Consider the following 17,250-nt stretch of genomic DNA (forward strand, 5'->3'; position numbering starts at 1 on the left):
AATGATATGAGGCGGTCTTTGTGGAAAAAAAGCTTGTTTAGTGGACTAACTTTGCACTTGAAGTATGCCCGTTCACTTACGTTTTAACAGGTCTGACGCTACTACGCGCCCCGGCTGTATCTAGGCTAACGGCTAACATGCTAACTATTATTTTTATGTCACTAGTCACTTGGAACAAATTTAGGACGATAGGAGACAGGTTGAAATAAACTGAAATTTCCCTTTAAATGATTAATGCATTTAAAAAATGTCGCTGACTAATTTGTTTATCGACAAATCAGTCGTTTAACTAGTAAAATTTAGCTCTTGATCTTTCTGTGAGACTGTAAGAGAAACATATTGAATTATTCCACTTCATACTGCCACATGATTTATTTGTTCTGAGAAAAATAAATGTTTCAGGTCTCATTAAGTGGTTGTCAACATGAATCATTTTGCAGTGAACGCTCCTTCAGTTTTTAATCTTCATTTAACTGAATGAATTTGTGTATTTGTGTGTGTGTGTGTGTGCACTCAGGTCTGTTGGTGCTGAAGGATCTGGGCATGCAGGTTGACAAGTACGTGGCGTCTGAGGTGTGCGAGGACTCCATCACTGTCGGCATGGTCCGACACCAGGGTCGCATCATGTATGTGGGTGACGTTCGCAATGTAACACGCAAACATGTGAGTGAAACTCCTCCGTGCTTTAAGGCAGAATAATAATGATGCGTAACATCAAAGTGTAAACACAGCATGATGTGGAAATGTTGATTTCTTTAACATGCTTGTTGTTTTTGAATATTTCACTCCACCAAACTGTTTCTTTTAACCCTTTTTTTGCTGATGTTGACCCATGCTGTAAGATCGAGGAGTGGGGACCATTCGACCTGGTGATAGGAGGAAGCCCCTGCAACGACCTCTCCATAGTCAACCCTGCAAGGAAAGGCCTTTTTGGTAAGAGGCTGTCTTTGAATCTAAGTGAGTTGAACGTTACACTAAGGTGTAAGATTTTTCTGCTGATTAAAAATTAAAAAACTTGAAATTGCTCAGAGGCACTGGTGATCTTTATGTGGAGGGAAACATGGAGATTAAAGTTTCTCTTTCCTCCAACAGAGGGAACTGGACGGTTGTTTTTCGAGTTTTACCGTCTGCTGCACGAGGCTCGACCAAAACCGGGCGACGAGCGTCCGTTCTACTGGCTGTTTGAGAACGTGGTAGCTATGGGAGTCAGTGACAAACGGGACATCTCCCGCTTTCTAGAGGTACAGCAGCATGAACACAGCCACTGTATACACCGATCAGCCAAAACATTAAAACCACTGACAGATGTAGTGATTAATATTGACCATCTTGTTACAATGCAATGTTCTGCTGGGAAATCTTTGGTCCTGGCATTCATGTGGATGCCACCAAAGCACTTAAGTCATCCAAACACCATTGTGAACCAAGTCCCTCCCTCATGGCAGTAACACTTCTTGATGGCAGTGCCCCCCCCCCCCAGCAGAACATGAACCATGCCTCACCACAAAAACTACTCAGAAATGGCACGAGGAATGTGACAAAGAGTGCAAGGCATCAACCTGGCCTTCAAAGTCCTCAGATCCCAGTCTGATCGAGCATCCATAGGACATGCCAGTACCCCACCTCACAACCGACAGGTTGTAAAAGATCCACTGCCAGTGCCCCAGTACCAGACTCCACAGAACTTCCCTCGAGGTCCTGTGTCCATGCCTTGACATGTCAGAGCAGAATCTGATCCAAAATGGCCCCACAGTGTATCGGGGGTACCAGAGCGTCCCATGAATGCTTGCTCAGATTGGGATCTGGGGAATTTTGAGGCCAGGTCGATGCAGTGAGCTCTTTGTCATGTTCTTCAGGGAATTCCTGAACAGTTTTTGCAGTGTGGCATGGCGCATTGTTCTGCTTGGGGGGCCACTGTCAGCAAAAAGCGCCGTGGCCATGAGAGGGGTGTACTAGATCCACAACAGTGTTTGGGTGGGTGCTATGTGTCAAGTGGTATCCACATGAATGCCAAGACCCAAGGTTTCCCTGCAAAACAATGTATTGTACCAAGATGATCAGTGTTATTCACTTCACTCACCAGTGGTTTTAATGTTTTGGCTGATCAGTGTACGTTATAACATACATGCGTATAAACAAAGGTTCCAACGGATCACACACATTTAACCAGTGAGTGGTGAATGAGGCAGGAGAGAGAAGACATATGAAGTCACAGGCAGATTTACTGCTCTGCTAGGGAATATAAACCACCCACTTTACGTTGCATTTTGGCTGCGTTCACACTGCAAGCCTTAGTGCTCAATTTGGATTTCAGCAATATGCCTTTTGCCATTTGTTTCATTTAATTATCAGGGGAAGAAACATCTTAACGAACTTTAAAGAATTTTCTTATCTTATTTAAGGATTCTTTCATGTCAGAAAAACATCAGGGTCTATGTATGATAATAATCACAGTATGACACTTGGAGGAGTCGCCCTCTCAGACAGTAGATGTTCATATTTAGTGACACAGGAAGTAACCCTGCTGCTCCTCTTCAGTGTAACCCAGTGATGATTGACGCCAAGGAGGTGTCTGCTGCCCACCGAGCCCGCTACTTCTGGGGAAACCTGCCAGGCATGTCCAGGTGATACAACACACACACACTTTCCATTTACTTGGGTACAGGTCAGTCAAAGCTGATTTAAGCCAGGCCTGATATACTTACTTTACATGTTTTGATTTCTTCCCTGCACCTTTCAGACCTCTGACAGCCATGTCGAATGACAAGCTGGAACTGCAAGATTGTCTTGAGCACGGGCGTACAGCCAAGGTATCCACCCCCGTGAGCGTGTGTGCATAAGTGTGTGTGTATGTGCTACTTATCATATGGCATCTAACAAGTTTGGAAAGTAAAAAAGCCAAATGTGGGAAATATTTGTTACTTTTTATTTGATGGATAGAAAAACAAAAACTGGTGAAAAAAAAAAGTCAAAAGTCCTTCTCAGTGGTGTCAAATAACAAAATGATAAGCCTGCAACAACTGCCAGAAACATATACAGTTCTATACTTTATATTTAATTTTGTGGACTAATTCTGCAAACATGTACCCACTGATGTTTATTTTTACTGCATGTTCCTGCTGCTACAGTTTCACTTCTGCTCTTCCAGCAAGAGGAATTGTCAGTCAGCTCTTCAGCAAATAACCCTCTGAAGATGACTTTATACACGATGTATCATAGAAACCTGCTGTACATAAGGAGGACAGCTGTAGGATTAAAAAGGGTTTGTGTGTGTGTGTGTTTCTGTCTGTCTGTCTGTCTCTTTGTGTTTGTGTGTGTGTTTGGCTCTGGATTTTAATTCCAGTTTGAGAAGTTGCGTACGATAACAACACGCTCCAACTCTGTGAAGCAGGGGAAAGACGAGCATTTCCCCGTCTTCATGGACAACAAGGAGGACATCCTCTGGTGTACCGAGATGGAAAGGTACAGCGGTGTGTGTTTGTGTGTGTGTATGTGTACCTGTCCATGCTCTGCTAGTGTATGTTGAAGTCCATCTAATTTTATGTTAGCATGTTCCTAGAATGATAAATATTAGCATCTGAGTTTATGTCTGGATTCTTTTGTGAAGTTTGGTTGGATTCTGTTTGTTCTCTGATGCACTTTGTGTGAATGGCATTGATGTAACTCAGTGTTAGAGTGTACCTACTGATTAGCTGACAGTTTTTTTAATTTATTTTTTCCAGTTCTGTCTTGGTGTGTATTTTTTCTTTAAACCTTTCCTTTATGAAGCACCTGATATAGTGAGTTAATTTTCGAAGAACAAACTGTAGTCTTGTGTCTTTTTGTGCAACATTTGGAGAGGTCCCCATTAAACATATATTAGGAGTTAAAAATGAATTAGTCAAAAATCCTCTCCAAGTTTACAGCTGTTTAACTGATTTTAACCAAAAATAAAACAACCAAGCTTGATTTTCACTTTGTTTTTTTTATACCCTATACATCCAAAATTACTTTTTCATTACAGTTTACAGTTAACAAGGTCCCAAGCACAGCTTCTGAAAGTAAAAAGATAAAAATAAACCAATAAATAGTTTGCACTATAGCTTGCACTTGAATTTATGCCCAGTATTAAGATAACACATTTTTTTGAAACAGACAAAAACCAAAATATTAGATAGGGTTGTCTGGTCTTGGCCTAGTCCACATGGACCCGGGTATATTTCCCTCCTTGATTCTCAAAAAAATTCTTGTCCACATACATTGTTCTGAAAAATCGCTGTCCAAATGAAAATGCAGAATTACAAATGTAGCGCTGTCAAGAGCACACCAAACCCACAGGCAGCGGTATAACCTTAACCACACAAGGAAGAAGAAGAAGTAGACAATTTTGGCCACTTGGAGCATAGATTTGAATAATAACTAGATGGCAAAATGGCACCTATTCAGTCCTATGGAGTTTTTAACTTCCTGGTTTACTTTCGCAGTATGCAGCCCACTGAATATGCGCAGTAGTGTTTCTCCTGCTGATCCCGCCCACAAGTTTCGGCTTGGCTCATAGACTTCACATTGTGATGACTTCATGGATTTTTTAATCACGTTTCACTGCTCCAAAAAAGTTTTACAAATATAAACCCTCAATAGATCAAAATATTTGACCTTGTTTGCAGGTCAAGGTGTCCTCTTTAATTGTCTGCAAGGGTTAAGTGGCTTTCCGTGGGTCCTACTTGGAGCAGTTAACTCTAAAGAACATTCTGACTATGGATTGATAAAGAGCCAAAAACGTTTAACTATTGCGTATAAAGTTGCTCAGATGATCAGCACTTCTCCCACATCATGGGGCCCGTAGTGCTGGTGCACTAGAGACTTCTGTCTTGTCAGCAATGTTAGAGCCAGCACTACTTTGGTCACATCTGCCATTACATTAAATGTCGTCTCATTTGTAATAAGACGACAAAGGACAAAGGACATAATGGTGCTCACTCTGACATTATGTCAGTCTAATGTACTCAGTGTTATGTTATACTCAGGCTACAACTAATGGTTATTTACATTATCGATTACTATCTGGACTAATTGATTAATTGTGTGGTGTACAAAAGGTCACAAAACAGTAACGAATGTGCATTACAATATCTCATAGCCCAAAATGATGTCTTTAAGTTGACCATCTGACCCACAGTTCAAAACAACAGGACAGAGAAAAGCCTTGGTATTTGACATTTCTGCTTTAAAAAAATAAACAATTTATTAATATGAGAATAATTGCTGATTAACTTCATGTTAATCGACTGTTGATTGACTTATTGTTTCATTTTAATCAAATGTAGTCTAAAGCAATCAAATGTCGTGTGTGTGTGTCTCCAGGGTGTTTGGTTTCCCCGTCCACTACACCGACGTGTCCAACATGAGTCGTCTGGCCAGGCAAAGGCTGCTGGGACGTTCCTGGAGCGTCCCCGTCATCAGGCACCTCTTCGCCCCACTCAAGGAGTACTTTGCCTGCAACTAGTCACGCACCAACTCTCTCTCACATGCAGATACAGACACACACACACACACACACACACACACACACACCTATATAGACACACACACACATACACAAACAGTATGTAATGACAGACACACAGTATACAGCTAGTGCGTGAAGGTTGGCTGAAACAGGATGACACAGATGACTGGACATACACACATATATGCACATGCACACACTGTAAAGGACTGCTTCCTTAGATCCCATGTAGACCACTGGCTGAACTTAGTCCCCTGGTGCTACCTTGCTGATATATACACACACATGTACTGGTGCAGGGTTTCTGTACTGTATATGTTCACACACAGACTTCCTGTCCGACCTTGAAACTGGTGTCTTCTGGCTTTACTGTGTCACAGCAGCTGGAGCTCAAACCTCCAGGGGGCGCAAAACTGACAAAGATGTCCCAACTTTCTGTTTCTAACATCCCTCTGAGTGCATCCACACACCAGTGAATCTCTCTGAACCATAACACTTAACTGTAATCATGCATAGTGACAGTGCTGCTGGTGTATTACAGTGCAATGAACATACAAACACAAACACACACATGCATACACACACCCACACCAGTTAATGCTTGTGGTGCTGGTCAGGCAGTGATAAGAGTCCAAATGGTGCCACTTTAATACAACACTTTTACAGTTTTTGGTGCTCTTGGAGACTGAACGGTCTCTGGTTGTTTCAATCGCTACAGTTTTGTGTCCCTAACGGAGTTAAACCAAATGCTTACAAGCGGGTGGAGGCAACAACGGCCAAGAGAGGGGAATTTTCTAGATCTATTTATTTGTGGAATATAGTGAGAGTGTGCAGGAGAGTGTTCAAGAGGAAAAACAAGGTAACCATGATCAGACAGATTCATATGAAGCCTTTTTTTAACATGACTACAACTAAATCAGATTATAATTTGTTAAGTGTTCTTGGTGGAAAAGCTGCTCTGGAGTTATAAATAATTAACAAACAAAAACAAACGTTTGTGTGGCAAAACAACACCAAAATAGGTCTGAATCTTCCCCTGAGGAAGACCACTTTTGTCTTAAGTATGTCAGCGATTCCCGCAATATGAAATACTGAAATATAAGAGTGAGTTTTGGGATGCCGCAGCAGTTTGGGATTATGTTTTCTCTTTGTTAATGTTTGCGATGCTGTATTTGTTACATAAGCTTCCACTAAAGATGGTGCTAGTCTTCCTGGAGTCTATAAGTACACACAAACATACACGGGACACACTCTAGACACTGACAATCAGAAAGGAAATCAAACATAACAAAAATAAAGAACTGATTATAAAATAATTTAAAACAAGACTCATTTGGAACATAATCTAAAACAAAAATAGAGTAAGGCCTCATGAATTTGCTTTACTTTTTTTTAAAAAAGTAGTATCATAGTCAGTATCATGGTGTAAAGCCTTGTAACTGTGAATTTTCATTGTGCAGAGCGCCCTCCAGTGGTCAAACACACCAGTGTAAAGAGAGTGCATAACAAGGACACACACTAATGTTGGGGTAAAACAATCCTTTGTGTCAGCAGTCACTGGATTAGAAAAACTGTAAGAAATAAAGACTTAATGAAGTCAGCTTTAAACATAATACCTACTTAGTATCAACTAGCACTTGTCTGCTTTTTAAAAATATATTATTTCTCAGTGGTTTTTGCAAAATTGTAGGCTGTAAGTGTACATTAAGGTTAGCTCATGCTTAGGTGAATATGCTGTGATATTCTGCACAATAGTAGCATTGTAAGAGTGGGTTTTATTCCCTGGTGTTTGGTGTCAATAACTAATGTCAATAACATTTGTAAAAGTGCTGTTGTGTTACATTGGTTACTGTTAACTGTCGCGCGAATTACTGTGATGTTCTTAATGGTGCAAAATTGGAATAATACTGTATGTCACTTTAGTAATTATGTTGTTTGCCTGGCAGAGGCTGTAAACAGACATTACCCAAAGCTGAGGCTGGATGTAACAGTTCATGTCTGCATAAAGTTATTCCCAGTAAACCTGGAGCGTAGATGTCATAATACTGTACCAAACCTCCGACTTAATGGGATCGTTTCAGTGAAAAAGGACACTATTTTATCATGTTGATGTACCGGAGGGAAGTTTCTGTTCAAATAATCCTTAGACAAAGTCCAGAAAAAAAGTTATACTGTGAAAAGACGACATGAGATAGTCTTTCTATGTAGCCTGGTTTGTTTTTACCCATCATGAGAGTGATTATGCACCGTCTCTGCCGCTGTTAGCAAATATTGTGACCTTTAAAGATCATGAATACCTGCCAATATCATTTAATGCTTAGTTTGCTAACCTTTCAAATGGATTGTAGACTGTAACTTTGTTTATATATAAAATATATATTGTTCATGACAGATAGAGATACAATACAGACCTTATCTAGGACTCTGATATTACACTGCAGTAGTGTGGGCTTTCTGGATTTTGTATCAAAATGTCAGCTTATGAAGAAAAAGTAATGCCCTCACACTTTCTCCATGCCACAAAAGTTTAATAAAGACAACATCTTGTTCGTACTTCATCAGGTCAAAGTGTTTGAGAAGTGGAAACCACACTTACACTTATACATTATGCACACTAGTAGGCTGACAAGCTCAATCATGGCAGGTGTGTTCTGTTTCTCAAACATTTTGACCTGGCAAAGATCAGGCATTACTTTTTCTTCATGTATGCTGTTTTCTGACAGCCTTGCACCTACGTTATATGCGCATAATTGCTCATTTTAAACTCCTTAACCATGCTCGAGAGTGAAATATTTTAATTTCATTTTAAAACCTTTCTCTCAAAAACCCCTTACATGCCCATGTTTTCTCACAGACATTTCTTGATTTTTTTTAAAACAAGCAGACTTTTATTTTGTCAAAATGCAAGTGTTTCCTGTCTCTCAAAGGTCCAGTGTGTAAGTTTTAGGGGGATGTATTGGCAAATATGGAATTTTCTCTGGTGTAGAACATCACCCAAAAATAAGAATTGTGTTTTCGTTACCTCAGAATGAGTCATTCATATCTACAATAAGAGCAGGTCCTCATCTACAGAGATCGCCATGTTGCACCGCCATGTTTCTACAGTAGCCAGAACGGACAAACCAAACACTGGCTCAGAAAAACACAGATTTTTTTTTAAGCGTAAAACTGGTTTATTCAGTGTTTTTTTACTAATTTTAATCACGTGGTCCATTTGTTTTGGAGAAGAAGAGGTCTCTTGTTGAAAAAAAATGTTTCCACTGTTGCAAGCTGCAATTCTCACCATTAGATGCCAATATGTCCCTCTAAAACACACTGTCCCTATAACGGCTCTACAAAACCAACATATCTTTGGCTCTACCCAACAAGTTTAAATTCACCCAGTGAGATTATTTCTGCCTCCAGAGCAGCGCGGCCTCTGAGAAACACCAAACTAAAGACTTTTTAGGGAGTTCATAGTCTTGCTCAAAGCAGCATCTAAAGTCAAATGAACTCATTTAAACCTGAACCCTTGTTGTTACCATACAGCTTCTCTTGTCTTCTCAGCCAGAATGTTGCCCTTTTTTGTCTGCTTAAAAAGTGAAAAGTCCACCAGCTCTTGCAGTTATGCTCCTTCTTTGTTTCATAGGGATCCAAAATGTCATCCGGCAATCGCAGCGACATCCATTGAAACCAGAGGCAGACCTTTACTCTGTAGAAACTATGCTGGTTTTCTACTTCCTACGACTGAAACAGATAGCCCTGTATAAATAACTGGTAATATATCACACAGATATAATTGTACTACTTGATTCTGGGTTGTTTCTTCTGCCTTTGTACCCAATGCATGCTGGGATGAACTCAGCCGCTCTGTGACCTTGAACAGAAATAAGTAAAGAAGGTGTGTCACGATGTTTTATTTACACAGGGCTGTCTCTTGAGAAAACATCTCTTTCAGTCTGGTGCTTTTGGTCCACAGACGACCATCTTTTTCCAGGAAGCCTTCCGATCCTCTGACCTTCCTCAGATACCAGCTAACAACTGGACACATGCAGTCTATGCTGACACATACACCCATATACACATATACACACACACACACACACACACACAAAAACAAACACACACATCTGCACAAACAGTTACAAAAACCAACAATAAACCAGCAGGTTCAATAGTTTTTGTCCATCATGTTTACGCTCCGTTTCTACAACCAACCTTCAGGTGCTTTTTAAACTCTTAAAACTCTTTTTTACAGTGCTCTTGCAGGTTACTCACACACACACATACACACACACACACACACGCACGCACACACACATTTGCTGGAAACACAGTGCAGACTTTCACGCTTGCTCTAAACTCCTTTCGCTACAAAACATCAACATAAACACACATGCATACACACTGTGTTTTAGCCGACCGCCTGTTGCCACCAGGCTTCCCACGGCGCCGCAGGGCGTGACGTCATCCACCCTGCGTTGCTTGGTGCTCCCAAATACCCCCCACCCCCACCCCTCCCACTCCCCGACCCCCAGGTGCTGCATGTCAGTCAGTCAGTGTAATCTCCGATTCCATGTTAGATTAGGGAGTAATGATAATAATAATCATGGTAATAATAATTACAATAATAATCTGTTATTGTGTGTGTGTACTGTTCCAGGTTGGTGCTCAGTTCAGTTCTGTCTCAGCCTAGAGGGGAGAGAGAGAGGCTAGAGAAAGCATATATTACAGTTAGTATAGTGACTTGTTCTATTGTACCCAAGGATGCCGGAAAGAAATTGTTAAACTGATGAGCTAAAGGACACTCCTCTCAAACAAGAGCGAGTTGAAATGACACCGAAGGTAGTGTTGTAATGGAGTTGGAACTACCAACATCATCAATCAATAAATATACAAAAATCACACCCAGTATGATCTGAGCGAGAGCTTTCTCATTCAAACCAAATTAACATTTTCAGACTTCTTCTGAAATATTGGGCAGTTTTATCTATTTTAAGAGTGCTAGCAACAATTCTTTACTGATCAAGTAAGAGTTTTTCTCGGTTAAAGGTCCAGTGTGTGGGATTTTGGAGGGTATATTGGCAGAAATTGAATATAATATAATAACCATATTTTCTTTGGTGCATAATCACCTGAAAAAATAAGAACTGTTGTGTTTTCATTACCTGAGAGTAAGCCATTTATATCTACATAGGAAGTGGGTCTGTATAGATAGCCATTTTGCGGCACTATGCTTCTACAGTAGCCAAGGATGGACAAACCAAACACTGGTGCTAGATAAGGCCATTCACAGTTTCGCATTGACCATCGTAGTTAGTAACCATTGTGTGACAAGCAGCGTTAAAGAGACACTGATTTGAAAAGTGAAAATGCTTTATTCAGTGTTTTTACCAGTTTAAAACACGGGGTCCACTTGTTTTAGAGAGGAGGAGACCTCTGCAGATAATTTGGCTCCTGGTAAAACCTCCTGAACATTTGGATCTTAGGTTATCAGAGAAAAAAGGTGAGCACACGTTAGCAGGTTCTGGGCTAGCTGCCCATCTGCGACGAGCTAAAATTGTAGAAGGAACACTGATTTGTGACGTGAAACTGCTTTATTCAGTGTTTTTACCAGTTTAAATCACAGGGTTGTTTGTTTTGTAGAGGAAGAGACCAGCTCCCGGTTAAAAATTCCTGAACAACAAACGCTGAAGCAGTCCTCATTGCTAGATGCCACTAAACCCTACACACTGCTCCTTTAATCGTTCAGGCTAAAAACAAACCTCAAATAGTGAAAAATACCAATCTAAAGTTCCACCGAGCCAAATATGAGGTCTTCAAACATCTTGTTTTTTACTATCGTAGAGGACTTAGAAAATCAGCTAATATTCACATCTGAGGAGCTGGAGCCAGATCATTTTTCACTTTAAATGATCAATCAGTTATTAAAACCGTTGTTGTTGCTGCAGATTCATTTTCATTCCAGCTTTTGTTTTACCCCTCCACACTTCTAAAAAAATCCTTCAAATGAAACAAAGTGAGAAGGGAAAATCTTCAGCACAGTGTTTCGTTGTGTTGATTTGCACAATAAAAACAACTAAATGGCATACAAACAACAATGAAATAGCTGACAGTGGTTTAAAACCTTTCCAAAGGTTCCTAAAATAACTCTTAAGGGGCTCAGTAGATGATTTAAGGGAAAAGAAAACACACCTCACAGAAAATTGTTCAGTTTTTAATACATTTACTCCATTATTTTGCTTTTTTCCTGTAAAATATTGGATATTCTGACCTTCTTGTGACCCATAAAACTCTTCCTAATGAGACAAAGACAACAGGCAAAAATCACTCTTTATTGAACTGCTCACAAACTGCATCTACACTAAGTAAAGTTAACATGTGATAAGTTGGCATTGCTTTGTTTTAAGAGGTTAGAATCCACTTTTTAACAACACATTAAAGGAATCAAGACAATAAAACAAAAGTGTGCTCTGTAGTAGGGCTGGGCAATATAGAAAAAAATAAATATTACAATGTTTTTGACCAAATACCTTGATATTATGACAATATTGTCAGGTTGACTATGAGATTTTTGACTAATACCCATCAGTAATGTGGATATAATGACTAAGTGGCTAAGGGAAAACAGAACAGAACAGCTCAAACAGTCTGGTAGGTTCAGAATATTGCATCACTTTACTGCAATGCAGCCTTTAAAACCAAGAACAGACAACACGTACTATGTCACAACATCCAAAATCTAAAACAATATCTAGTCTCATATCACAATATTGATATAATATTGATATATTGACCAGCCCCACTCTGTAGGACTTTACAGAAGATGCAGTTTAACCAAATAAGAGAAGAAGCTCCTCTTATATCTGAAATTTTTTAACTCTGATTATGAAATGTCTGAGAAGATGAAGACATGAAATGCTTTCTTGTCTTTGAATTTATATCTTGAACATAAAAAGACATTAACATCATACATTGTAATAAGCTGAGTTCCCTGACATATCAAGGTTGCTCGTGGTTCACCAACATGTTACGAGCGGTTACGACCAGTTGCTGCTGATCTTAAAGGCTCACAAGCCGAACAAAAAAGTTGTAAACCACCGGCTCAGCAGCAGAACTTCAGATAATTTCGTGTAATTTCAACAAGTACCTGTTTGAGAGTGCAGTCGGACAGAGGCGAAAAGGAATGGAGTCGATATTTTTAAACGATGGGTGACTCGGTGATGATGTTTCTGTTCGCCTATCAACAGCTTTTAGGCTGAGTGATGCGCTGTTTTCAACACTGATACACTTCCAAACACATCAACACACAGAACACTGTTATTAACACAGAGACACATGCACAACACGTACAAATACAATGCTGTGGCGCATGCAGACACTCATCTCATGGACTAAAGGAAAGATGAGCTTTTAGGAAAAGAGGAGGACATGGTGGTGTTTCAAAAGGTGCTAAAATTTTATCTGAAAATAAGAAAAATATATTGTTAGGAGTATAAATCAAGTTTGTCTTTACAATGACTGTATTTAAGTTTGTCGTAGTAATGAAAAGGCACTATTATTATTTTACTCTTGTATGAATATGAACTAATTAAAAGGCATTTTAACTTTGTACTTGAACAATGTAAGAAATGAACCGTGAATAAAAAAAGGACTGTTTCTTGTGATTTAGTCTAAAGGCTCGGTGTTATCTACCTTCATGTCAGTCAAAGGTGACAATTGTCAATTTGAGGTTTTATTTTCTTTTATGTCTTTGATGTCAGTTTCCTCTGACAAAGGTTGCTGACATCAAATCACACAATAACACATCAGCAGGACCTGGTCCACTTAATTTATGTAGATGTAGAAGTCAAAATTCGTACACCCTTAATGTCAGTGTATGTCTGTGGGGTTGAAAGTTATGATGTATGTTTTTCTTTTTTAAATAAGATACAGCCCAGTGTTTCCAGTGTGTTGAAGAACAGGATGGATTTAAATACACTCAACAAAAATTTGAAACATCTTTGTTTTTGCTCCCATTTTTCACAGGTTTAAGTTAAAGATCTGAGACTTTTTATGCACCAAATAGATATATATTTCTTTAACATTTTTACTGCAAATTTGTTCAAATCCTTGTTAGTGAGCACTTCACCTTTTCAAAGATAATCCATCCACCTGACAGGTGTGGCATATCAAGATGCTGATCAAACAGCATCATTACTACAAAGGTGGGCTTTGAAGTTGTCACAGTAAAAGACCACTCTAAAATGTGCCTTTTGATCACACAACACAATGATACACATGTTTTGAGGGAGCGTGCGCTTAGCATGCTGACTGCAAGAATATCCACCAGAGCTGTTGCCCCTTAACTAAATGTTCATTTATTTCTGTGAATTTGGCAGTACATCCAACCAGCCTCAGAACAGCAGACCACATGTAACCACACCAGCTCAGGACCTCCAAATCCAGTGTCTTCAACTGTGAGATCATGAGAGCAGCCACCCCAACAGCTAATGCAACAATTGGTTTGAAAAACTGAAAAAAATTTGCACAAACTATCAGAAACTGTCTCAGGGAAGCTCATCTGCAGGCTTGTTGTCCTCACCAATCTAATCCATCCATCTGACAGGTGTAGCATTTCAAGATGCTGATTAAACAGCATAATTACTTCACAGGTGTGCCTTCTCCAAAGTGCCAGACGCCATCATCAGTGAACAGTTGCCCACTCAAGTCAGTTAAGAAGACAAATGGCTGTCATGTCAAGACCCTGGTGAGTATGAAAAGCATGCTGATGATGGTTTGTGCAGAGATTTTTCAAACTAATCATTGCATCAGCTTTTTGGGTGGCTTGTCTCACATGATCTTGTAGGTGAAGATGCTGGATGTGGAGGTCCTAAATTGGTGTGGTTACATGTGGTCTGCTGTTGTGAAGCTGGTTGGGTGTAGTGCCAAATTCACAGAAAATGCACTGGAGACGGCTTATGGTAGTGAAATGAACATTCAGTTCAGGAGCAACAGTTCTAATGGACATTCCTGTAGTCAGCATGCCAATGGCACGCTCCCTCTAAACTTAGCACATCTGTGGCATTGTGTAGTGTGATCAAACTGCGCATTTTGGAGTGGCCTTTTATTGTGACCATCCCAAGACACACCTGCTGTTTAATCAGCATCTTGATATGCCACACCTGTCAGGTGGAACGATTATCTGGGAAAATAGTGCTCAGTGACACGGACTTCAACAAATTTGCAGCCAGTTTTTTGCATGCATAAAGAAGTCTTTGATTTTTACCTTAAACCTGTCAAAAATGGAAGCAAAAACAAACATGGTTAAAAAATGTAATGCCACATTCCTATTTTATGAAAGTTGCTTCAGTGATTTTAGGGCAGTTTTGGCAGCCTTCATGGATGATAGATGTGTCTTATTGGGGGAAAAAGTATTTCTGTTTCACATTTAGTACAAAAGAAAGACAAGACAGACTCCAAATCAACCATGTGAGAGCACAAGTACAAGTACACACAATATATTTTACTTAAGACTAAAATCGTGTGGTCCTATGGTCTAATGGGGCGTTGGGATGGATTAAGACATTGTATAAATGGCCATTATTACGGTAATTGTTCTTGAACAAATCTGAATTAAACACAATAGGCAGTACCTAAGAAGGTCACATTATTAACTGCTCATTATCTAGTGCCTGCTCCCTCTAAGATGACAGTTTGCTAATCTAGACATTTATGATTTATCATAGCATTCACTAAGTCATCAGCCGCTGCTCTATCATCACTTCAGAAATGGTGTGAATTTACATCCACAAACAGTAAAAGACAGACTGGTAGTAAATTACTCATCAGTTTACACCTTTAACAATCCTTTGTCATCACTGCTGTCACCTCCTCAACAGCAACACACCACAGCACCAGTCAGTCACGCTGCCAAGAAGGAGGGCCCTGTCTCCATGCTGTGGTCCTTCAGCCACATATTGCTGCCTTCAAGTGCTCCTTGAGTGGACGACATGCAGCATTCAAGTGCTGCGGGTCAGAAATGATACCAAACTGAATGCAGTGTCTTTCTCTTTTTTGTACAGTGTTTCATCTTAGAAATTAATCAACCTGTGCAACATTTATTTTGTGATGAGCATAATCTGTGCAAATTACATAACAGAGGAAATACAACATTTTCTAGTATTTTATGCAGGTTAATGGAGGGTACATTCATCTCTTTGTAGCCACCTGGCTTGCAGAGTTTAATCTTTATTCCATGCAACTTAAAGAATACATGCTTGTTAATCCTATCTAACTGGTATATGTTTACTGCAGGGTGTTTTCCATTGTCTTCTTAGAGGGAGTGGGCAACAGTAACAGTACTGATGTGGGCCTCTAAAGCCAAGTAGAACATTGGACAGTCCAGTATGTGCTGCTGAACTTTACAAAATACTTTTACCTTAATTATAAGATAAAAAATTTTTTAAAAAAAGAAGTTTTTTAATTTTTTTCAGAGACAAAATCAAAACACATTAATATCTATTTAAGTGAATAAAAAGAAATTAGAACCATGGCATCAAATTACAAAAAAATACACATGACTACACCTTAGATTATATAACTGATATGAATAAATAATAGTAATAATATAAATTAATATAGTATATATGCCTTTTTGCAGAAATAATGAGTCAAGTAGTGCAATTGTTATTGAGGTAGAGTGACTTGTGAGAGCCTTTTTGATGTTAAAACAACATATTTATAGCTCATTATAGTTTATAGTTAATAACTGTCTCAGGAAATATTGCTGATTCATGGTATCACGGCATTACAGAATGTATATTATTATCATTCAAAATGGCTCGTAAAGGCAAAAAAATCGAACGGTTTTTTTTGGTCAAACAAACATTTTATGACTAAGATTGAAACTCAAAACCATTTAGTTAATGGAGGTATGAGTAAAAAGTCTCCACTTTGAAAGTAAGTAAAATAAAGGGGAGATTCTCTGCCCAATTGCATTTTTTTCCCCAATATGATAGATAAGCAAATACACACGATATGATAACCATTAACTTTCATATCATGAATACCTTGAAACCGGTATATTGCTGCAACCCTATATAGTAGGCTACTATATTTACTGAATTGAAGGAGTCACTTGCAATGCAAACCCTCCACAAGTTGAGGTCAGTGCTCACAGGAAGGACGTATTGCAACAAACAGTTCAGTGGGCCCCTTTAGTGGTACTGCACCCAAAGAAAACACTGGAGCACATGATTCACCTAAATATTTTAACAGGGTGCAAAATGACCAATGTTTCGATGTGCATTGCGTCTTTACCAGAGTCAAACAGTCATGGTGCTGATTGAAAAAATGAAATAACCTCCTCCATACCAAGAACAGTCTTTCATTAGACAATAATGATGGGAGGTACTCAATCTATAGACCAATACAATGACAGCACTCACTAAAAAAACAGGTGTGACACTGTGAAACAACTGTCAGGTATATGCAAACTATCACAAGCTATAATAATACAAAATCCTCTTAATGAGATAAGGATCGCAAATAGCACGAGAGACTCAGTTCTTCATTAAGTCCTTGTGGTTCAAGTGTGTTTAATGCACACACACATACATGTATGTACATATATATATATATATATATATATATATATATATATATATATATATATATATATATATATAAAATAAAAAATTACTAAGAAGGTTTCCCTTCTTAGTAATTTATTGATCATATTGATATTTATTGATCTACAGAGTGGGGCTGGTATTGATCATATCACCACCAAGAGGTCGTTT

At 39.1% G+C, this 17,250-nt stretch overlaps 1 protein-coding gene across 14 annotated transcripts in view; it reads left to right on the forward strand.

The window, feature by feature from the left end:
• Window positions 1–6,755, forward strand: part of LOC117270903 (DNA (cytosine-5)-methyltransferase 3A-like) — a 72,610-nt gene extending 65,855 nt beyond the window's left edge. For 7 of the 14 annotated variants that reach the window (XM_078173934.1, XM_078173933.1, XM_078173935.1 and 4 more), the window contains 7 exons: window positions 518–663; window positions 843–957; window positions 1,093–1,241; window positions 2,539–2,624; window positions 2,741–2,810; window positions 3,344–3,462; window positions 5,344–6,755. In XM_078173934.1, the coding sequence (XP_078030060.1) occupies window positions 518–663; window positions 843–957; window positions 1,093–1,241; window positions 2,539–2,624; window positions 2,741–2,810; window positions 3,344–3,462; window positions 5,344–5,485 (827 nt within the window). In that variant the 3' untranslated portion in view covers window positions 5,486–6,755. The remainder of the gene's footprint in view (window positions 1–517; window positions 664–842; window positions 958–1,092; window positions 1,242–2,538; window positions 2,625–2,740; window positions 2,811–3,343; window positions 3,463–5,343) is intronic. The other 7 variants (XM_033648893.2, XM_033648894.2, XM_033648896.2 and 4 more) reach the window with 3 other exon arrangements.
• The last annotated feature ends 10,495 nt before the right edge of the window (window positions 6,756–17,250 follow it).

The sequence above is a fragment of the Epinephelus lanceolatus genome, chromosome 13, assembly GCF_041903045.1.
Source record: "Epinephelus lanceolatus isolate andai-2023 chromosome 13, ASM4190304v1, whole genome shotgun sequence".
Taxonomy (NCBI): domain Eukaryota; kingdom Metazoa; phylum Chordata; class Actinopteri; order Perciformes; family Serranidae; genus Epinephelus; species Epinephelus lanceolatus.